Genomic DNA, 23,658 nt, shown 5'->3' with positions numbered 1-23,658 from the left:
TGAAATTGACAGCAATGTTGTGTGACTTCTCAAAATTCTTTCATTTTCTTATTTCAGAATGAATAGGTGTTGTTCATCGGCTGGGAACGGGGAAGAATGTGATTTTTTAAAATAAACCATAATCAAAGTCTCTGCATAAAAGGAAGTGCTCCCTTTGGCTTTCTGCCATTTTAACTAAATGTAATTCAGGAACTTTCTTATTAAGTAGTGAATCAGCACCTAGCATGGCTTGCTACTAAATCAATAATAACTTAAGGCATTTCAACAAGAATAATTCTAAACAGAATAATACCGAGGGAGTCACAAGTTTTCAGTATTTCAGACTACACTCTGAAAAATAGTTACCCCTGGAATCTTAGAGTGTCACGGTGCCAATCCCAGTCAGGCTAGCAGTCAAGTGTATGAGGCAGCAAACCCTTCCTGCCTCAAAGATTCCTCAGTGGAAGATTTCTCAACAGTTATTTCTGTCAAAGTCTTCCCTGCAAGGACACTTTTAAACCTTATATTTTTTCCAGTAGTTTTTTTTTTTCCTTTTATATATCATCGTTATTTTGAAAACATCTCCTGAGGAACTAGTGTAATAGATTCTAAACATGGGTTTTGAATAGTCCCATCACCAACTTCAAAAAAAGAAGATGTGAGCTTCTAGGTTAATTGTAAAAACTCATTACATTTGCAGAGCTTTATTGCCTTAATTTAAAATCATAGAGCCACTAATAAGGTAACAATTATGAGGGCTTATGATGTGCTAGGTAGCATTCTAAGCACTTTTTTTGTCACCACAAAATGAAGAAAGTATGATGTAGGTACTATTATCATCTCACTTTAAGATGAGGAAATTGAGGTAAAGAAAAGTTAAGGAACTTGTATAACATGGTAGGGCTAAGCCTCAGGACCCAACAGTCAAAATCCATGGCTGTCTTCTAACCACAAGGCTATATTATCTTCCTTAATTGCAAGAAGACTCAGGTCACAGATAAAAGGAACTGCTCATCAGAATTGATGAGTTTTACATGTCTCAGAGATAACTCCAAAGTTACACTAAACCTTCTAAATCAAAGTAAGAAATACTGAAACATCTTAGAGTGTGGTAGCTCCAAGCGATAAACATTTTTAAACAGGGTACATGGGGAAAAGCTGTAGTTTTTATTTCCCTCAGCCTAATTGCTTATTATAACTCAGTAACGGCAAAGGGAAGCTCAACATTTTGCTGGTTTTCATTGAACAAATTCTCACAATGCACTAGACCAAATGCCTCAAACACCTACTGCTTCCAGCCAACTAGCATCATATATTACCAGAGTTATGGTAATTTATACCTGTGCCAAAGGAAGAACAGAATAGTGATGAGAGAAACCCTCAAATTTCAGTAACAATAATTCAGAGAATAAGATTCCTTCCAATTTTTAAATTAAACAGAAGACATGATTTTTTTTAATTTAGGAAAAGCAAAAAGTAATCACGTATTAAATGAACTTCACATACTATTAGATGAGATAAGATGTGTAAACCTTGAGCCCACAAGAAATACACTTGTAGTGGTTAAGAGTGTGGGCTCTAGGGCCACACTGCCTGCCTCTGAGTCTCAGGCCTGCCTCCTGCTGGTTGGGAGACTTTAGATAAAAGATTCAGTCGCCCTGTGCTTCAGTACCTCAGCAGTGAAATGGAAACAATAATAGGTGTACTTCACAAGTTATTATGAAGGTTAAATGAAACAATATGCATTATGTATATAAAGCAGTGCCTGACACAGAGAAAGTATTCAACACATGTTAGCTATTGTTATTATTCTAAGGGGCACTCAATAAACAATAGCTACTATTTCAAAAACTTCCAATGAGGAAAACACAATTAAAGAAGTTCTTTTGTGTTCTCTGTTAATATGAATCCCAGTTTGAGACCCACAACTAAAATAGAAAAGGTAGAAGTAGTGTCGCTATCAATCTCACATTGACACAAGAAATCTATTCCCAGGAGTTGTTAATTGAGAGATCTTTGTTTTTTCTCTTTTTTCTTCTTACTGAAGTTTATATGTTTACATTCCTCTGTATTCAGCTTGTTTGTCCATTTTTTCCTGCTTTGCATTCATCTATTGTGCTAGCATTCTTTTCGTGGTATACAAAGATGAGACCAGATTCAAAAAGACTGGTTCAATATTTTTATAAAATAAACTTAACATCATCTTTGAGCCTCTACTATAAAGACACTGTTTCAGTTCAAAGTACCAATATTAAATAGAATGAATGTAGTGGACTTGGCAATATGAAGAGAGTTCTTCTGGGGAAATGTCTGTAAACCAAACATATTCTCTAAACAAGATAGTTGGTATCCTGAGTAACCTGGTAGCACAGTTGAAGCTTAAATAGGCCTATTACACTGAAAGTGGAGCAGTTGGCAACTCTATCCCTGAGACTACCCCACTTCAGACCTGCAACAGTTGGGCTGACCTAGGAGGGCGCAGCTCACAGCTGTCCTTATCCCTCCTTTCCACACTGTCCTAGGACAAAGGGTCAGCAACCTGGCCTTTTTAGAGTAATTGATCCCCTTGCCTGAGAAGCATGATCACTTTCCAAAAACAGAAAGAGTGAAACCTTGGCCTGAACAGAGCAAACTCCCAGCTCAGGGCAAGTGATGAAAAACAGTTCTAAGAAGCTGAGCCACTGACATAGGAAGGAACTTAATATTCCAGCTGCCTTTCAAACCCAGGGAATTTTTGTGGGTTTTCTGGTACTTCTAGAATCCTTCTGAGTCAGAAGCAGAAGTCAAGACTCATCTTGAAGAAAAAAATCAAAGCAAGCTAAGATTCTGAACATTGTATCTGAATCCAGAATAGCTTTTGTTTCAAAAACAACTAAATTGATTTAGTTTTATTCTCCTTTTGTGCCATTTAATTACATTTGAAAATAAAGCAAAACTAGATCTCTTTCTGCACTAAAAACCCGTTAGTTCTTTTTTCACCTAGCATATCTAATACTGATAAAGAAATGTTCACAAAACCATTTTCTAGAGCTAAGAATCTCTAAGGAATTGGTTGCAGTAATATAAAGTACTAATTTAAGGTTTCATTCCAATCCTTCCACAATTAGATCTTTGGTTTGGAGTTTTGTTTTTGTTTTTGTTTTTTTAATCCACACTCATAGTCTGCTGGTTGTGGTTGGATTACTTATTACTGTTTATCAAGTGGTGCAGATCATAATTCTTCACGTAAGTCCAATATGGGCTAGATTTTGAATTCTACATTATGAAATACTCACTGAAATGTCACAACTAATTGTGGGTGGTATTACTGAAATAAAGAGCAATGTTAAATATACTACTTAGAACTTTTAATTTTAATTTTACATTGAATGGACTATTATGATTTCCTTTATATACAGCACTTTAGTATGAGCAAACTATTCCCTTCATGGTGTTGCAACATATAACTTTCCAATTTTTGCTCCTAGTGTAAAATTAAGATTTCCCCACCTTAGAGATAGCCCCACCTTAGAGATTCTGATTTACTAGGTCTGGGTGGGGCCTAGGAATTTGTTTTTGTAACATTCAACCTAGGTGATTCTGATGCTAATGGGCTGTGAACTACACTTTGAAAAACACTTTTCTAACATGCGAACCACTTAAGTCAACTTTATTCTTTAAAACCCATAAATAGTTTTCCTGTTTATCCAGTCAGGGACAGCCAGACTTGTAAACTGCACCTGCTGCCACAGTCTTAGTGCCCTGTCTAAAAGGAACAGGCGCTGAAGCACTCATCCTGCGGATTTTATTTCAAACGTCCAGGAGGTGGCAGCAAACTCTCCTTCCCTCTCAGGGCTTCGCAGGCAGCCATTCTAAAACTCGTTGCATTGCAATTTGCTTTGAATATTCTTTAAAAAAAAAAAAAAAAAAAAAAAAAAAAAAAAACTAAACGGGGTCTTGAGATGTGATTTTTATCTGACCCCCTGCCTCTAATCAAGAATGAGTATAAATATTTCTAGGAATAGAATAGAATGATACAATTTTATCATCTAGAAAAGAGATTGAATTTCCTTGGCTGTTTTTTCTTATCTCTGGGGAAAAGGATGGTATGACTTCCCTTGGTTGTTGGGCCCTAGACTCTGTTATCTCCAAATCCAAAATGTTCTTACTAATAACTAGCTTAAGTATATCTGGCAGTAATCTAAACATTCTTATTTTGGGATCTAGGCTAAAGGAAAATTTTGAAGCACTTTGAATGCATATTAGCTTTTTAAAATGAAAATAAATATGATTATAAAATTTTCAAAAGAAAAAGGAAGTTCATGCACTTTATGCCTCATAGGGAAAGAGCCCAATATTTTTGTTTAACTTTAACATTAATCTTGGCAAATACAGTAGTATGTCAACAAAATGCAAAATCAGTCAGAGGCTGCTTACATGTTACAAGAGTATACAGAACAAAGAAACAGGCAGGCCCACTTGGTGACGGCTTTGATCCTAACGAGCACATTGTTTTCAAAACTTTGAGGCACTAAAGTTTATTTCTAAAGCAAAAAAGATGGTGACGTATTTGGAAGTTCTGTGATGTGAAATATATGTTTGTACATTTACCAGGAGGAGAAAAGACTAATGGGAGAGCTGGATATTATAAATGACGGGTTAATGCTGGAGCCTAGGTCACTTCACAGGCTTGATGCCATGTGGTCAGTGAACGACTGATCTGTTCGTTGTATTTTTTTTTTATTGTTTGTTTGGTTGTTTGTTTTTTTTTTCCTTTTTTGTTTTGTTTTGTTTTGTTTTGTTTTGTTTTGTTTTGTTGTTAGACAGTCTCGCTCTGTCATCCAGGCTAGAGTGCAGTGGCATGATCTCGGTTTACTGCCAGATTTTTTATTTTTTTAATGGATAATTGCTTAAGAATTTAGACATACATACTACTAAAGGATCTCTCTCTTCCTCTCTTTCTCTCAAATGTGTATTGATGAGGGCCTAGCCATTTTAGTATCTCCAGAAGTTACTTTTTATCTTAGGCTAAGATTATATATCCATAGCAGTTAAGAAGGCTGATGTAGTATTTTAGTTAATTCATAATATTTTCGTAAATTCATCAATGCATTTGTATGAATCAATACTAAAAGTGAAAAAAATTATTTAACAATTGTAGTAGTTAATAAATACCTAAAATCAAATCAAAATGAAGGCAAACTTTGGGATGGGGAGAAGTCAGGAGAATACTAAAGAATGAGATCCTTTTAATAAATGTGTGGTCTACATAGCAAAATTTGCTGTAGTATTAACATGCAATGCTATCTCTAGACAATTATACATTACAGCTTCATGAATGCATTAAGAAAGCTGTGCCAGCCAGGCGTGGTCGTTCACGCCTGTAATCCCAGCACTTTGGGAAGCCGAGGTGGGTGGATCACTTGAGGTCAGGAGTTTAAGACCAGTCTGGTCAACATGGCAAAACCCCGCCTCTATTAAAAACACAAAAATTAGCTGGGCGTGGTGGCACATGCCTGTAATCCCAGCTGCTCAGGAGGGTGAGGCAGGAGAATCGCTTGAACCCAGGGAGTGGAGGTTGCAGTGAGTCCATATCATACTACTGCAGTCCAGCCTGGGCGACAGAGCCAGACTCCATCTCAAAAAAAAAAAAAAGCTATGCCAATAAAAACCAGCTGTAATAGCAGCTAAAGCCATGGGCAAAATTAAGTATTTGGTCTCTAATTTCAAATGTTTAATAAGTAGACATGCATTCCAATACCTCCCGAGACATCCTTTCAACCATTAATGACAGACTACAAATATATCTGGAATTAGTGTTTTCAGTGGAAGTAAATGCTGCTTATTCTGAAGAAATGTAACCGGGATACTTCTGATAAAAGATTTATCCTAAGTTTCCCATTTGTATTTGAAAAGCACATGATCGTGACCATCATATTTCGCTTTAACTCATGTTTCTCCTCCAGCAAAACAATCATACATTTGAAAATCCCACATAGTTTGTGGCATCTCCATGTCTCTAAAATGAAATGACATACATGAAATTATTGTGCAAATTCCCTCAAACAGGAAAGATATCATTAAATAAAACTTACCATTTGGACCAGAGATGTGATAAGGGAATTGAGCATAATTTTTTTCTACTCTGTGCTTAAGAAAACAAGCTGTTGATGCCTTTCCTGATGAAGAGCTGGATTTATGATTCCTAATTTTATTTTTATATATTTATTTTATTTTTGAGATGGAGTCTCACTCTGTCGCCCAGGCTGGAGTGCAGTGGCGTGATCTCGGCTCACTGCAACCAACCTCCGCCTCCCGGGTTCAAGTGATTATGATCCCTAATTTTAAACCTCACCCTGGGGTCATGTTTTTGACCAGGAAAACATAAATATGATAGGGAGTAAATCTTACATGTCTCAAAGAAGAGTAGGTTAAACAGTTTCCCCAGGGCCCAGGATATTAATCAAAGGTTCCATTTAATAAGCTTAGAAACATAGTGGACAGAAAAACAGTTACAAAGGTCAAGTCAGTCATTTTCCTCATCCTGTATTCTCCATATCTTTGTGAAACTATGTTGTCACACACTGTATAGTTGCTGATGTGTCTTCGTCATTGCCATTAGCTAGCTTTGAATTGTCAGAGATTTTTAAAGTAATTAGAAGTTGGAACAGAGGATGCTTCTAAATACATCAGTGGGAAGTTTGGGGAATGTTATTGTGCAAAAGCCAAATCAAGGTTGTTACATGGTATGTACACATTTCTTAAGAGTCCTTGTTTTTAAAGTCATAACTGATAAAATTTTCCTCTAAAAAAGCAAAAGGCATTTTAGTTGGGAAATAATTTTTCTTACGGGCTTTTAGCTCCACTTCAAATAGCAGTCACATAATTATAACTGAATACAATATAAAACATGTTAGTTTTTTATAGTGATAATCATGACTCTCATATCAAATTAAGTGCTTACCATGTGCCAGGTACCAACATTTTTCTCTACAAAAACTTCCCACATGCTCGGTGCAGTGGCTCACTGCAAGCAGCTTGAGAGGCTGAGGTGAGAGGGTGTCTTGAGCCTGGGAGGTTAAGGCTGCAGTGAGCTATGATAGCCCCACTGCTCTCCAGCCTGGGTGATAGAGCAAGACCCTGTCTCAAAAAAGCAAAACCCTAAAAAACTCCCACAAGGTCAAAAGATTATTTATTTTAAACAAGATCAACATCCTTTGTTTATTGTGAAAATTACTTTTTTCTCCATAGAAACTGATGAAATCTGAACTTTTATATATATTATTCACTTTTCTACCGTGGGAATCTAAATGAATGACGTTTACTATTTAAATCTTTTGAGGAAAGAGANACTTCCCACATGCTCGGTGCAGTGGCTCACTGCAAGCAGCTTGAGAGGCTGAGGTGAGAGGGTGTCTTGAGCCTGGGAGGTTAAGGCTGCAGTGAGCTATGATAGCCCCACTGCTCTCCAGCCTGGGTGATAGAGCAAGACCCTGTCTCAAAAAAGCAAAAACCCTAAAAAACTCCCACAAGGTCAAAAGATTATTTATTTTAAACAAGATCAACATCCTTTGTTTATTGTGAAAATTACTTTTTTCTCCATAGAAACTGATGAAATCTGAACTTTTTATATATATTATTCACTTTTTCTACCGTGGGAATCTAAATGAATGACGTTTACTATTTAAATCTTTTGAGGAAAGAGAAAACTTCAGAAAATATTTTGAAATGTGTTTAACAGATTTATTCTTTACATTTGAACCAATTAAACTAGACTTTTATGAAAATAAACTTAAATAAGGCTGTTCCCCAAGAATTATAAAAAATTAAAACAGCAATCCCAGCTACTTAAATAGAACACAGTTTATATTAATACAAGTATTTTCACAGGCTCTAACTTGTAGAGTGACATACTTCTTTTCTGAGAATAAAGAAAGAGGGTAAAACTTGCTGGTATAGTAGTTTTTTTCTGTAAACAGAGTTAACGCCTTAACATACATTATTTAAATAAAATTTTATTACCTATAGCTTTACTTCTCCAACTTCCCTATACAAGCACATACTGGCTTATATAGGGAAAATTACCTAATTTAGGGTAATATTAGGGTAAATTACCTAATTTATATGCCTCACTTTCCTTATTTTCAAAATGGAGGCTATAAGGCTGTTGAGAGGATTAACTGAGGTAACAAATACAGTGTTTAGAACTGTAGCTAGTACATAGTAAAAGTTTTATACATTTTAGTTATTATTATCATTGCTTCAAAGATGAAAGAGACAACAAAAGTATATGCATACATTCCTCCCTCATGTTGGTCTTCTCGACCTTAAACTGAGCATCGTTATTTTTATTCTTTTATAACAGAAGGTTTAAAAAAAATCAAGAAGTGTATATTTTGGCCCACTTAGACCTAGCAGGGAGATGAGGTCAGTGGCAATGTTTCTGGCCAGCCCAGCTGCCTGCGTTCTGATGACAGGAGGGCAGCAGGGGTTGGCACCGCAGCCTCAGAGGCGTGCACTGCTAATGCCACTTCAAAGGCAAGTCTCCCTCCTATTTTTATCCTGGGTCAGCAGCCTGCCTTTGCAGTTGCCTCTTGAACAAAAGGTCCTGCCAGGTCTCTGACACCTTTAGGGCCACACAGTCTCTTCCCACAATAACAAAAATAATCACCATTTGTTGGGCTACGTGGCATTCCATTTATAAACACAATCTTTACTCTGCTCATAATCTTGAAATTGTAGCCAGCAATACTCCCATCTTACAATTAAGGAAAGTAAGATTGGGAGAAGTTGAATCGCGTGGATAACAAGAGACAAAGGCAGAACTTTCAGGTCAGTGTGACGTCCAAGTTTCCATTCTTTCCAATATAAGATGCTGGCCTCCATTGTCATTTACAAGCCTTACACTTTCTCACAAAGAGATTTCCTTGAAGCAGGAAGTAAAACTTTTTATTTACAAGTCTATTGTTTTGGAAGAGAAAATTTAATCTAAAAGTTAATCTAAGATGACCAGTCAGTAACAGAACCAAGATGATATGCTACGTACAAGACCCTATCTCTTGTTTTGATGTCAGAGTATGTCCATTGCATTCATGAAACTATTTATTTTATTTTATTTTATTTTATTTTATTTTAGATGACGTTTCACTCTTGGTGCCCAGGCTGGAGTGCAATGGCACAATCTCAGCTCACTGCAACCTCTGCCTCCTGGGTTCTAGCGATTCTCTTGCTTTAGCTTCTCAAGCAGCTGGGATTAGAGGCATGAGCCACCACGCCCTACTAATTTTGTATTTTTAGCAGAGACGGGGTTTCACCATGTTGGCCAGGCTGGTCATGAACTCCTTACCTCAGATGATCCACCCACTCGGCCTCTCAAAGTGCTGGGATTACAGGCATGAACCACTGAGCCTGGCCCATGAAACTATTTAAACGACGTGATTACCTGGCCACTTTTCTATTCAAAAATATGGTTTATTAGTCCTGATTCTCTGCCCTTCTTGGCAGGCAGAATAATACTGTGAACTTCTGCTGAAAGAAATAGAAACTCTCTTTCATTTTCTAGATAAGAGAGTCCTACAACAGAATTCCCAAAAACTTCAGTTGGTAGAAGTAAACTTAAAATCCACTTTAAGAAGGCAAGTGTTAGGGAAGGAGGAAAAGACTATTTTATAGAGACTAAAATAAAATGAACTTAAAAGTGTTTTTATCCTCTGACTTCAAGCTTGGTTGTATCTAAATCATCTCAAAGGAGCATTTGTTTTGTATTTAAAGACCTTTAGGTAAAGGGATTCTATATCTCTATGCAGAAATTTTTTCCAGTGTTGAACACTTTCTACTGTCAAGAAAATTGTCACTGAGAGCTCATTAGAGCTGGGAGTGACTCTAAGAGATTAGTTAGCAGAGGCTGCCATTGCCTAACATCTCCTTGCAGTCTCATGATAAATGGTAAATCGACTTTCAGCTTGCTCTTCTTCAACCCTAACTAATTCCAATCTCCTTTATCTTTTTCTTCTTAGATCTTATTTATTTAATCTAGCAAATGTATTTCAGGTTCTCTTTAGGGTTCATGCACAAGTTTCTAAGACTTTTCTCAATTGTGAAATCAAAACCGTTTGAAACTCTTAAACTTCCACTGACCTGAATGCAAATCATTTATTTAAACGTTAAAATCTTCCCCTGTTTAGAAAATTGATTTGTTCATAAATATTGGCGAATCCTGTCTGTCTTGTTGAACGTGACTTGGGGTGCATATTGGTTTGCATATATTTAAGGTGGTGGGGATAGTTCTGTTTGTGTCCCTTGTCACTTGTAACATGTGTGAGAGGGGCTGCATCTTGTGAACTGACCTAAAATTCTGGTGAAGATAACCAAATTTTCAGTTTAGGACAGCCTGATGTAGAAATTATCATTCATTCATTCAACAAATACTTACTAAGCACCTACTATTCTGGTGCCAAGTACTGTTCTAGGGAAGCCTTAAGGAAACAAAAACCTTTACCCTTAGATGGACCTTAATTTCTGGTGGAGAGAGAAAAATAAAATGATTAAGTAGAATATTTATTACGTTAGATGAGTATAAGTCTAAGGGAAGGATTAAAGCAGGGGAGAAAGGTAAGGAATTTTGAGAGAGGGAGGGAATTGCCAAGCTGAGTGATCATGTAATATTTGAGCAAGGCCTGAAGAAAACAAGATAGGAGTCATGCTGGTACACGGGGAGAGCAAGTACAAAAATCCAGAGGATTGGCAAGTACAAAAATCCTGAGGCATGAGTGTACCTGGTGTGTTCAAGGTTCAAGGCCAATGTGGCTGGAGCAAAGGGAAAGGAAGATGAAGTCAGATAATGCAAGGAGCCAGTTGGCAGATTTTGTGGGGTCTTGTAGGTCAATGAACAGACTTTGGTGTTTCCTTTTTTGAAATGAAAAGCCATGGGAGGTTTTTAATCAGTGGACTGAATAACATAATCTGACTTGAGTTTTGGCTGGATTGTTTTGGCTAGCATATTAAGAATAAATTAAAGGAAGCGAGAATGCAACTAGGGAAATCAATTAGGAGACAGTAGCAATAATCCAGGTGAGACTTGTTAGTGGCTTAGTCCAGGATGCCACCAGTGAAGGTTGATAAGACTCGGTCGGATAGTGGATGTATTTTGAAGTCAGTGCTGACAGATCAGGTCTGGAGTGTGAGATGGAGAGCAGTCAACATTGATTCCCAAAATTTCAACTTGAGCAAATGGAAAAATGGAGAATACCTCGTGCTTTCTGCATGGTTTCTTCTATTTGTGTATCCCTTCTAGGACCTCTGCTTTTCAGAAATTCTAATCAATGATAAAAAAGTCAAAAGAAATACCTTTTATTCCTCTTTGCTTTTCTTGGACCTCCCAGAATCTGTGTATGATAAAGTATATGTTTGTGATGAATATTTACTGATCATGTGTTTAAGAGAGAAGAGAGTCAAAGGAATTGAAATCATATCAGTTGAAGCCCCTTTCTCTACAGTGTATGTGTAAGCAGGGTTTCAGCCAAGAGAATTTTATCGCTTTCAAGGTTTATGGTATAAAATAGTTTAAACTTTGAAACATACATCACATTTATCTTCTTTGGCTTCTAGGACTGTTTACATTGCTTTAAAATTCACCTCTTTGTGCTCAGATCACACTTTCTTTTTACATGTCAAGTGTTCCCTGCCAGTTAAATTGGTTACTATACAGTTTAACAAGGACTCTAACTAAGCTGTTTTATTAACAAGATGTGTGGATAAATCAACATTTAATTAACATGAGAAGATGGTTTATGTTAAGCTGAGAAAGGCCCTCAGATCCTCTGAGCATTTCTCCTGCATGCAGAGCCCCAGCTCTCTCACCTTCATGCAGCAGAAGTGCATCTAAATGCGATGCTCTGTATTCCCTATGGCCTGGTTACCTGCCTGTTCTTGTGACAAATGCCAAGACACCAGTAGTCATTAATCCAAATTTAATCAAAATTTAAATGACCTTTTCCAAAATTTCTATGATCTCACTCCATTTAGTTTGCATGGTTTTGAATCTTTTTTTAAAAAAAGATATTCTCAGACTGGGCACAGTGACTTATACCTGTAATCCCAGCACTTTGGGAGGTCGAGGCGGGCAGATCACCTGAGGTCAGAAGTTTGAGGCCAGCCTGGCTAACATGGCGAAACCCCGTCTCTACTAAAAGTACAAAAATTAGCTGGGCGTAGTGGTGGGCGCCTGTAATCCCAGCTACTCAGGAGGCTGAGGCAGAAGAATCGCTTGTACCTGGGAGGCGGAGATTGCAGTGAGCCAAGATTGCCCCACTGTACTCCAGCCTGGGCAACAAGAGCAAGACTCTGTCTCAAAAAAAAAAAAAAAAAAAAAAAAATTCTCTCAAAACAATATCGTTGCAAGTATAGTCCAATTAGATTTAGGAACTCTGGTATAAGACTGCCTGCCTGGGTTCAATTTTCCACCCCAACTCTTACTAGCTTTTACCCTTGGGGAAATTACTACCTTCTTCAAGTCTCACTGTCCTCTGGAAAAATAGGGATAATAATAGTGTCTCTACTTCATGGGGTTGTGACAATTACATGAAACACTCCACATAAAGCAATTAGCCCCCACTGCCTGGCACACAGTAAGCAGTCTATTAATGTTGGCTATTTTTAAAGACAGAGGTAGAAAAATGCCTCATTAGCGTTAAGCCCTTTTGTGGGACTGTATAACACCCAGTGACTAATGAGTTCAGTGGGAACCTTGCATGCATTATATTGGGCCAGCTAAAGATTGGCGTGTGCTCTCATGGGTTGAACAATTAAAGAACAGAATGCTCTAAATGCACACAGATTGAATGTTCCACATGCAGTATTAACTATACCATCTGCCAGATGACACCATCCCTCAGTCATTTTGAATGATGTCTTCACTCAGCACATGGCCTTGTGTTTATGTACACACATCAACATAAGAAGATCAAGGTATTATACCTGCATTAGCCTTGCATAACAAACTGGAGGAAGAAGGATGTGGAGAACTTGAGGGAATGAATGACAGGGATATTATTTCTCCTTAGTTTGAAAAATAACAGATAGCAACAGGATAGTGAAGATACTCAAGGAAGGTGGAAGAAACTGGGAATGTATGAAGGAATGGCTGCATAGAAGTAGAAGCAGATGTAATCCATGTTAGCAGAATCACTGGGGTAAAGCCATGGGAAGCAATGTTTGATTCAATGTAATAAAGAAGTTCCCAAAATCTAGAGCCTAAGGATTGACCAAGATGCTCTGGAAACAAGTACCCCTCTTCTCTAGTGAAAGGCCTCAGTGAGGTATAAGGTTTCAACTTTATTTGAAGTTATTAGAGAAATTTCTTGGAACTGATTTGTAGAAAAAATATTTCCAATTTTAGCTTACATTTTACTTTAAAAAGAAAAATAAGAGAGAGGGAGCTTTGTACTGTACTGAAAATGAGATGACAGGATATTGAAGTTTTACCCAAGGCCCCCAGATAGAAGAGATGCTGTCCACTGAAGTGACATTCCAGATTCAAATACAGACTTTACGAAGAAAATAGTAGCAAATGACTTCCACAATTCTTGAACCCTTCAGCCAGGTCCGAGTGATTAAAAGGGGTTTGATTATGGCAAGGAGAGGGGATTCTGTGAGAAGGAATTCCAGAGTGCTGAAGATGTGTGTGTTTGGAGTAGGTGGCGTGGAGGTGGTTTCACCTTTTTACCTCAAGCTGTGTGCTAGAAGAGTTTCAAAGTGTCTTCCTAGAGAACTTCATGGGAGACACTTGCATGAGGCTGGGTAGGAGGTCAGAGTGGGGTCTGAGTGCCACTCAGGAAATTTGGAGGGCAAGGGACAGGCCGAGAAACTGCTCTGGCAAAGAAGCAGGAAATTTTCTTCTACATCCCCACAGGCAAATGATGTGAGTGTTCCACACGGACCAGGCCAGCCCAAGCCAGGAGCAAGGGAGAGCTGGATGGGGTCAACCTGGGGCCTCTCCAAGGGGGCAGATGAATCCTAGTAGCTACGCACTGTAGGTAGACAGCTGCCTAAGGGAGCACACAGGATGAGTCCAAAGTCACCCCCTAGAAGAGAGAAGAATTAGCATGAATCAAGGACCAGAGGTAAGATGTCCCCAGTGATGGGAATCTTTCAATATCCCATAAAAATGTCCCTCTCTGGACCTGTCTGGCCCCAAAAGTAAGAGGCCAGAATATCATGTTGCCAAATCAAGTAAAAATTTCCTTCTGCTCTTTTCTTTCTACTCCTTTTTTTCCTCCAACCTCAGGGGACCAAAAGGCAGAGTTAGCGACCTGAGAGAAGAAGTGGAAGTAGAGTGAAGAAGTCAATCAAACTCCTTCCCTGAAGGAAGACAGGCTTTCTGAAGTGGGCCCCAGCTGGGGAAGGAGAGGAGATTTAACTTCAATAAAGTTGAAATTGGAGTTTGTTATTCCAGGAGACGGAATCTTCTATTTCAAAATAAAACTGGTTTGAGTAACTTAAGGCAACCATTGAACTATTCCTAAAAGTAAGCTAAATGCCCCAGAATCTGCTAAGTTTTCTTCCAGTGGCAGCAGAAAACTTTTTTTATTAAATAAAGTTTAAAAGGTAGTGGGAGACAAAAAGAAAGAAGCATTTGATGACACATCATGGGTAAAGCTAATTTAACATCTTGGTTACAGTTAAGTGCTCTCATATAAAAAAAAATTAAATTCCCTTGATAATGATACAACCCATGGTTGAAAGGACAACCCAGGACCTAATCCATGCTATGCTAGGATTCCAGCCTTAGACATTCAAACTCCAAAACAAAAGAAACACCTCTGCTACTTTCAGGTTCCTTTGGTCATTTCTGGCTCAGGGTATATCACATGGCTTCATTCAGCAAGCCAAGCAGAGAACAGCCTGAGCCTTGGAACTGTGATGGACAGAAGCAAACAGCACCAAAAAAAACACTGTGAAAATTGCTTTGGGGAAATACATTAAAATTAGAAGTATGGGTGCAGGTGGATGCTAGAGGCTTGCAGTATTTTGGGCACAAACAGAAACTACATTGTACCAATGGAATGATTTATTTATATCCCAGTTGGATCTCTAACCTAAAATGGTCTATCATTTTATTCTCTATTACTAGCACGTGAAAGAATATGGAGGCATGTTCGTCAGTCTAGGGAAATGCAGAAGAGCAATGGTCATTTTGCTCATTGAGCTGATCGCTCCTTTTTCCTCACAACTGACCTTGCTCTTACATTTGTCATATGCATGTTTGGCATGAGATTTTTGCTTTCAGCTTCAATCCTAGGTTTTAATTTCCTTTCAGAAAGCCTTGGCTTACTCTTTCCATCCCATACTTCAATATTTTAGTTTTCTCCCTGCACATTCATCTTTGTTAATAGGATATCACTGAACGATATTTCGAACTTTCTAAATTCTGTCAAATTTCAATTCTCCTGGATATTTTCAAACTCAGTGCATGAGAGAAATACCAAAAAATAATTTCTCTCTTTCATGCAATGTTTTGGATGTCTTATCACTGCAATGTATGCTTTCACATAGTACTTAATACTCCCAAGTATATTGATAATTATTTCTTTTTCCAGTTATTAGTCAGTGAATTAAACACCTGTATATATGTTCAGGGGCCTCACTGAGATTTCTGTAAAGTCTTAGCTCCCTCAGCCTTCTATCTTTTAAAATACCTAAATAATTGACTAAAGCAGTCCCTCAAGGTGTACATCTAATTGATGCAGGATTTTTTTTAACCTCTTTACCAGACTTGCAACAGGGGTGCCCTGTTTACTCAGCCCACTGCGCTCAAACCCTTGAGGGAGGGAGCGCATGAGTGAGCGAGTGTGGGATCTGGCTGGCCACTCTGGGCACTGACAGGAGCAAACTTCATTTGGGGCCCATGGCGGTGCCCAGGTGGGGGTGCCTGCAACCTCAAAGCCCCAGAGGGAGCGTTACAGTGCTCTCTTAGTTCTGCTGTCCGCAGACGGTAGTTAGCAGCTCAGCTGGGCTCTTGCCTCATTGTGTGGGGTGGTTGCCCTTCATCAATGAGGGCAAAGGGCTGGTGTGATGGCCTTTCTGGGTATCTGCACTTGGTGAGTTCCAAGCTCTTGGCCAGCATCCAAGAAGAATGAGGTCACACAGACAATTGAAGGGCAGAGAATTTTATTAAGTTATGAAAACAGCTGTCAGTGGAGAGAGGAGCTGGAGAGGGAAGGGGATGGGCAGGCTGTCTTCCCCTGAAGTCAGGTCATCTCTTCTGTAGTCTGGCCATCTCCCTCAAAGTTCAGCTGTCTCTCTGAAGTCTCGCCATCTCCTCTAAGGTCCGGCCATCTCTCCCCTCTAGTGACTGAGTCTGGGGTCTTTATAGGCACGGGATGTGGGTGGAGTGGGCCATAGGTAGTTTTGGAAAACATTCGACTGGTAAAAAGCCACTATTCAGCTGGGCATGGTGGTTCATGCCTGTAATCCCAGCACACTGGGAGGCCGAGGTGGGTGAATCACAAGGTCAGGAGATCGAGACCATCCTGGCTCAATGTTGAAACCCTGTCTCTACTAAAAATACAAAAAATTAGCCGAGCGTGGTGGCAGGCACCTGTAGTCCCAGCTACTTGGGAGGCTGAGGCAGGAGAATGGCGTGAACCCAGGAGGTGGAGCTTGCAGTGAGCCAAGATCACGCCACTGCACTCCAACCTGGGGGAAAGAGCGAGACTCCGTCTCAAAAAAAAAAAAAAAAAAAAAAAAGACACTATTCACAAAGAACCAATCAGGAGAGAATGGGCAAACAGGAATAGAAGTTCTCACTTTGGGCTGTGAGTTTCAGACTATTTTGGCTTGAAGGTGGGGTTTCAGCAGGGACCCACCTCTGTCTTCCTGGAATTTCTCTGCTGCCTGCCTCTACCATAATCAAAGACCACACAAAGCAAAATCATGGGACTCTGAAAACTCTCCCAGGGATGCTATAGACCAGTGTTGTTCTAACTTTTCTACAGAAAGGACAAAAGTGAGATATAGACACACACCACAGGAGAGAGCTACATTTCCCTTTATCACAGTGAGACTTACCACTTCTCACAGTTTGGAAAACTTCCTATTTTTTCCTGTCAAGATAGTTAAAGAGCCTCTTCTCTATCTTCTCTAATCTTTTATTTATTTGTTTGTTTGTTTATTTTATTTATTTATTTATTTTGAGACAGAGTCTTGCTCTGTCACCCAGGCTGGAGTGCAGTGGCTTGATTTCGGCTCACTGCAACTTCTGCCTCCTGGGTTCAAGTAATTCTTTTGCCTCAGTCTCCCCAGTAGTTGGGATTACAGACCTATGCCATCACACCTTGGAGGATTATTTTGTATTTTTAGTAGAGATGGGGTTTCACCATGTTGGCTAGGCTGGTCTTAAACTCCTGATCTCAAGTGATCCATCTACCTTAGCCTCCCCAAGTGTTGGGATTACAGGCGTGAGCCACTGCACTGGCCCAAACTGGTCTTCTATATTTGATTTAATTCAGCTACTGTGGGGCTAAGACTAGTACTGGATTGTGTGCTTATTGAGGGCAAGGACTTTATCATCTTTAAGTCTTCAGCTTATAAAAGAGTACCTGGAAATATTAGGTGTGCAATATGTTAATTTATGTTAAATGAGTTTATGAAATGAACACATACATTATGTGAAATAGAAACTAAGACCTTGAAGGTGACTAAAAGTCAGGATTCCCTACACCTCACCCAAATATATAGTAAAGAGAATTATGAGTGGTTCTGAATTAAGACAGGATTAGTGAAAGCAAGTTTTTGCTAAGATTCAACCGTTGTAAGTAAAATTTAAGTGATTAAAAAGAGAGAATCAAGATTCATTATATTGACCCCCTTATTCTTCAGATAGAAACCAAGAATGAACCATCTGCCTTCTTTGTGTGCCTAATAAAAAAAAACAAAAACGAAACATTTGAATCTGAGATATTTTGCCTAAATCCAGGTATTGATATTCACTTTAAAGTTAAGAACTTGATTAACAGAAAAGCTGTTGAAACTGTTTATGAAATTAGAGCAATTTTTAAGCATAGTAATGTTTTTTGTTAGGAAACAGGATGTTTTGATCCTTTCAAAGTTGATACTCCTGTCCCCTAGGTGTACCCTTTCTGCGGTTTTGCCAAGAGATTATCTCAGGTAGTCTCACGCATACTGGAATGTGTGAAGATGTAATGTAGATAGCCAGCCATCAGCATTCCTAGAAATGCAGAGGAGTAAAAGGAGAGAATGAGAACACAAGAGCTTTCATTAAATTATATTGCTGTAGCCGGGCCCTGGGGCTCATGTCTGTAAGCCCAACAACTTGGGAGGCTGAGGTGGGAGGATGGCTTGAGGCCAGGAGTCTAATACCACCAGCCTGGGCAACAGGGAGATCCTGTCTCTAAAAAAGATTTTTAAAAATTTAGCCAGGCATAGTGGTGTGCACCTGTAGTCCCAATTACCTGGAAGGCTGAGGCAGGAGGATTTCTTGAGCCCAGGAGTTTGAGACTGCAATGAGCCATGATCATGCCCTGCACTCCAGCCTGGGCAACAGAGTGAAATCCCCACTCTAAATAATAATAATAATAATTAATAATATCTCTGTGTTATTAGTCAAGCAGAATATTTAGTATAGACAGAGGAATGTTGCAGGGATACAAACTCTCCAAGAAATAGGAATGTAATACACATGAAAGGAAGCAAAATGCAAATTAAACAAGAGGCAGGAGTAATTCCCTCAGAGACAAAGGCAATACACTCCACTTAGGAAATAAAAATCCATGTGATCTTCACCATATAAATAGATTTTGAGAGGAAAAGGGCCAGTCATTTAATACCAGTAATGTTAACTACATCTACAGAGCTCTTGTTTGTTTTTGCTATATTCATTCACTAGACCAAAATTAGATAACGGATTAAAAGTCACCTGGGAAGAGTAAAAAACTTGGTAATTTACAGCTTGTTTCTGAGGTTATCAATAGGTTTTGTTTATTTTGTACCAGGAAAGCAGGATAGGAATGAGGTTGGGATGTGAGTGCACATATGCCTATGTAGAGGGCAGAGAGAAGGAAAGGTGGTTCCTAGTGATGACAGAGCCCCTGCCCTGCCCCTAGTGACTATGCCTAAGAAAGATGACAGCAATTGGGGCTATGCGTTCACAGATGGGGAGCAACTAGGAGGGCCAAGTGCAAAAGGTGGGGTGGGGTCAAGTGGCAGCCCACCATTTGCCCTTGGCCCACTTTTGCAAAGGTGGGGACAGGGAGGACAGGCAGCCTGTCCTGGCTTTAAGACTAAGCATTCTAGGGGGTTAATTTTTTTTTTTTTTTTTTTGCAGTGCTTGGTAATGATGCTAGGAATACTTTGGAGTAACAATCAGCACAAACCAAAATGAATTAGATATATTAATATTTTCATTGTTTTTAGGAGAGTGGGCGCTCCCTTTCTCTTCCCGGAAGATCAGTCCCACCCACCATTTCTGCATCTCCTTGGGTATACCAGCCTACTTATAGTTACTCTAGCAAACCAACTGATGGACTAGAGAAAACAAACAAGAGACCAACTCCTTGGGAAGCAGCAGCAAAATCTCCTCTTGGTCTAGTGGATGATGCTTTCAGACCCAGAAACATCCAGGAATCCATTGTGGCAAATGTGGTCTCAGCAGCTCGGAGGAAAGTGCTACCAGGGCCTCCAGAGGATTGGAAGGAAAGACTGTCCTATATTCCTCAAAGCCAGAAGGCCTATATGGGCTCATGTGGAAGGCAAGAGTATAATGTCACAGCCAATAATAATATGTCCACCAACTCCCAATATGGTTCACAGTTGCCATATGCATATTATAGGCAGGCTTCAAGAAATGATTCCACAATCATGTCCATGGAAACCAGGTCTGATTACTGTCTTCCAGTATCTGATTACAACTACAACCCACATCCAAGGGGATGGAGACGCCAAACCTGAAAGTTAGACGAATGGATCATGTGCCAACTGTGGTTTTTTAAAAAACGCTCCTTTGTAGGGTTTTAAACTTTTCTAATAGATTTAATTTCACTTTTGGTCTTGGCTTGTTCTCGTAAGTCATTTATCTAAGTTTGTGTTTCTATGTGTGTGTGTGTGTATATATGTGTGTGTATACACACACACACACACACAAGTAAGTGTGAATACTTCCTTGTGGGCTGATGCATAGAGAATTCCTTTGAAGAAAATTTCACTATCTGCATTGATGTACCAGCACTTATATGCAATTCATAATTTTGATTCCATTTGTAGGTATTCTATGCAACTAAACTCTACACAATTAAAGTAAAACTAACTATTTCTTCATTGCACCTTAGTCCAGGAAGAAATTAATGGAATATGGTGTGCTAATTATCACTACCTATAACAGCAAGGAATATAACATTGCAGAAATTTCTTATAGGGGCATGCCAGTGAAAATTATTTATTATTTTATTATTTTATTTTTTATTTTTTTGAGACAGTCTTGCTCTGTCACCCAGGCTAGAGTGCAGTTGCGCGATCTCAGCTCACTGCACTGCAAGCTCCGCCTCCCGGGTTCACGCCATTCTCCTGCCTCAGCCTCCCGAGTAACTGGGACTACAGGCGCCCACCACCACACCCCAATAATTTTTGTATTTTTAGTAGAGACGGGGTTTCACCATCTTGGCCAGGCTGGTCTTGAACTCCTGACCTCGTGATCCACCTGCCTCAGCCTCCCAAAGTGCTGGGATTACAGGCGTGAGCCACCGTGCCTGGCACCAGTGAGCAATTGTTTTATAAAAATATTTTCCTTGGTGTTAAGTATTTCTCTGCAACTTTTTTGTTTGTTTGTTTGTTTTTGTTTTTAGACAGAGTCTTGCTCTGTCCTGCCCAGGCTGGAGTGCAATGGTACAATCTTGGCTCACTGCAACCTGCGCCTCCAGGGTTCAAGCAATTCTCCTGCCTCAGCCTCCTGAGTAGCTGGGATTACAGGCACGCACCACGACACCCGGCTAATTTGTGTATTTTTAGCAGAGATGAAGTTTCACCATGTTGGTCAGACTGGTCTCAAATTCCTGGCCTTGTGATCTGCCCGCTTCAGCCTCCCAAAGTTCTGGGATTACAGGCGTGAGCCACCACACCTGGCCTTTTTGCAACATTCTTTAAAAAATCTAATAAATTTTAGATTAAAAAAAAAGAATTAAAATGTGGGAGTTCTCAGAAAGAAATAAATACATAACAATAAGATTATTATACATTTTAGAAGGGCTTTTGAGGAATGTTGTGATGTGTGGAGAAAAGAAAGATTTAGATATATGCCTATGTCAGGAATAGACTCTGGGTTCAGGTGTCCCCATTTGTCAAATGAGAAGATTGGATTATCTAATCTTTTAGATCTTTAACAACTCTGATATTCTGAGATTCTCTCATCTGTAGAATGCCCTCTGATGCATTGTTTATTTTTATTGCTCATTATATAAATATCAGATTATGTTTAGGAGTGGATTAGGTAATTAGTGTCACTACATGTGTCATTAAATGTCTTAAAAGGAATTGTTAGGCGGCAGGCTTTGTGTTACGTGTTACATGGAGTGAGGGTAGATGTGAAGATTTAAAATGATTAATGGATTTAAGGAAGTGGTACATAAATATGTCTGTTATTATGCAATTGTAGGTCATGATCATTTATTCAGTTATAGAAAACATGCCACAGAAGCCGATGTAACAAGTGGTGCTTCTTTAGAAAGTTGTCATTAAGATGTTCAGAGGAAGTTAAGCAGCTGCTTCATCAATCCCATGACACTTGCCTTGTTAGCATGCCCATCAAATAATCAGATCAAACACCTGCTCCTTATTGCCATGCCCACGAAGTGTCAAATAAAAAAAAAAAAAAAAAAAAAAACCAAAGTATTTGACATCTTAAGCAAATATCCAGAATATTTTAAGTAAAAAACCATCTTGAGGATTCAAAATTTCCTTAGCTTTTAAAGGTGATAATTTTGCTTTGTGTTACTTTTAGCTCTTGAATGTATCACAATGATGGTCTCTTATAATATTTCACAGAATAAAATTAAAATAATGCCAGGGTGCAAGTGACCAAGGCCTTATCTTGAAAGTTAAAAAAAAAAAAAGTGAAGAAATCACAGTAAGTTCCATTAGTGATGATAGAACCAGATACAAAATTGTTCAGTGATGGAGAAAAGAAATGATAAATACTTTCCAAGGTTATATTATTAAATTATGTTAAATTATCAAGGTGTAAGACGTAATTATTGACTCCCAAGAGTTTTTATAGAATCCTAAAAAATAATGCCTGATGTACAGATTAGTTAGCAAATTCTCAGAAATCCCCCACATAAAAGCCTTACTTGGTTCAAAATTTACTATAGTGGTTTAATCATTTTAGATTAGAATGTTTTAAGATAGGAGAGACTCAGCAGAAAATATTTTGCTTGCCAGGGTCGTGTTCTACTTCATTGCTTTCTTTTATAAGTGCTGGGAGTTATTTACATCAGTTGACATAGATATTATTCACTAAAATTTTCAGCAGACTCGAAATAGAGAGGAAATGTTTTAAACTTACATATTGGTATAAAACAGACTTCTCTCTCATTGCATGTACTAGATCAATATTATCATCTGTATTAAGCTATCTGAATTTATTCTAGACATTAAGAGAAAGACAGTACGTGGCAGGAAAGTTGCACATTTCTCACTCACAAGGAGAAAAACATTCTGTATTTGTAGCAGAAATCAGTAGTTTGAAAAGTCATACTTTACAGATATGAACCTGAAAAGTCAAAGTGCCATTGTTAAATCATCCTAAAGTGTACTGTGAGTATTCTTCTCCAGTATACTTGAAAATGAATAAAATTAGATTGCTCACATTGAAGCTAATGGTTGAGACAGGACACCTGCCACGGTGAAGTTTGATTCCTATGGGTGAGAAGATGTAGATGACTATTGTTCTCACAAAAGTAAAGTGAGTTAGTCCTATCTTCTAAATAATAGCATGTGTAGAGAAGAGCTGTTGCTTTGAAAATACATACCACATTTGTTATAAAACATTTGTTTGTTAGTAGCAATCAGATAGGTAGAAAGAGTTTGAGTTATACTGTGGATTAAAAAGCCTTCCCTAAAAGGCGAATATGCCAGTCATAGAGACACTAATTTGGTATTTTTCCTCCTTCTTAAGTTTAAATGTCATACCAATGCATGTGTTTGAAGTATACATTAAGATGATTTAAAATTTGTCTTGTATTTTGAGTTTCTTAAATGCATGGATTCTTGTTCATTTATCTCTATGTCTCTTTTATATTTTGGCACCATTATACACATTGGAAAGGACCAACCTATTAGAGCTTAAGTATATATATGCATTAGTGACTTGAAATTTTGGATAAAAAGTTATATCAAAGAGGAGCAGTTATTACAATTAGAGATAAATTGCAGAAATTTTTTTTAAGAGAAAGTAGATTTTCACATTTGATTTCTATTGAAAGTACTAATATCTACATGGTCCACACTTTTCTATTTTGTGTTGTCCCCCTGCTTAAATTAATTGACATTTTCAACTTCTGTTATCACAAAAGACTGTATTTGAAAAGATGCCCATTACTGAAAATGTAATTATTCAGTAGTAAATTAAACGTAACTTGAAAAATCAAGGTTTTAGGAGCCTTTTCATTTTTTTCTTAGGGAAAAAAATTGTTC

The 23,658-nt window shown here is 38.5% G+C and overlaps 1 protein-coding gene across 3 annotated transcripts in view; it reads left to right on the top strand.

Annotated features, from left to right (window-relative positions):
* The window catches only part of SYNPO2 (synaptopodin 2), a 176,118-nt gene extending 155,663 nt beyond the window's left edge, over positions 1 to 20,455 (top strand). Inside the window, exons 5-6 of one of the 3 annotated variants that reach the window (XR_001883071.1) lie at positions 13,868 to 14,078; positions 14,243 to 14,349. Coding sequence is in view for 2 of the 3 variants with exons in the window: in XM_017860536.1 (XP_017716025.1) it covers positions 19,390 to 19,923 (534 nt within the window). In the remaining variant the exon portion in view is untranslated. Of the gene's footprint in view, positions 1 to 13,867; positions 14,079 to 14,242; positions 14,350 to 19,389 lie in introns of those variants that run through there. The other 2 variants (XM_017860536.1, XM_017860538.1) reach the window with 2 other exon arrangements.
* The last annotated feature ends 3,203 nt before the right edge of the window (positions 20,456 to 23,658 follow it).

The sequence above is a fragment of the Rhinopithecus bieti genome, unplaced genomic scaffold (genome assembly GCF_001698545.2).
Source record: "Rhinopithecus bieti isolate Rb0 unplaced genomic scaffold, ASM169854v2 scaffold_55373, whole genome shotgun sequence".
Classification (NCBI taxonomy): Eukaryota; Metazoa; Chordata; class Mammalia; order Primates; family Cercopithecidae; genus Rhinopithecus; species Rhinopithecus bieti.
The sequence above is the reverse complement of the archived record's forward strand: the minus strand, read 5'-3'. Positions and strand labels throughout refer to the sequence as shown.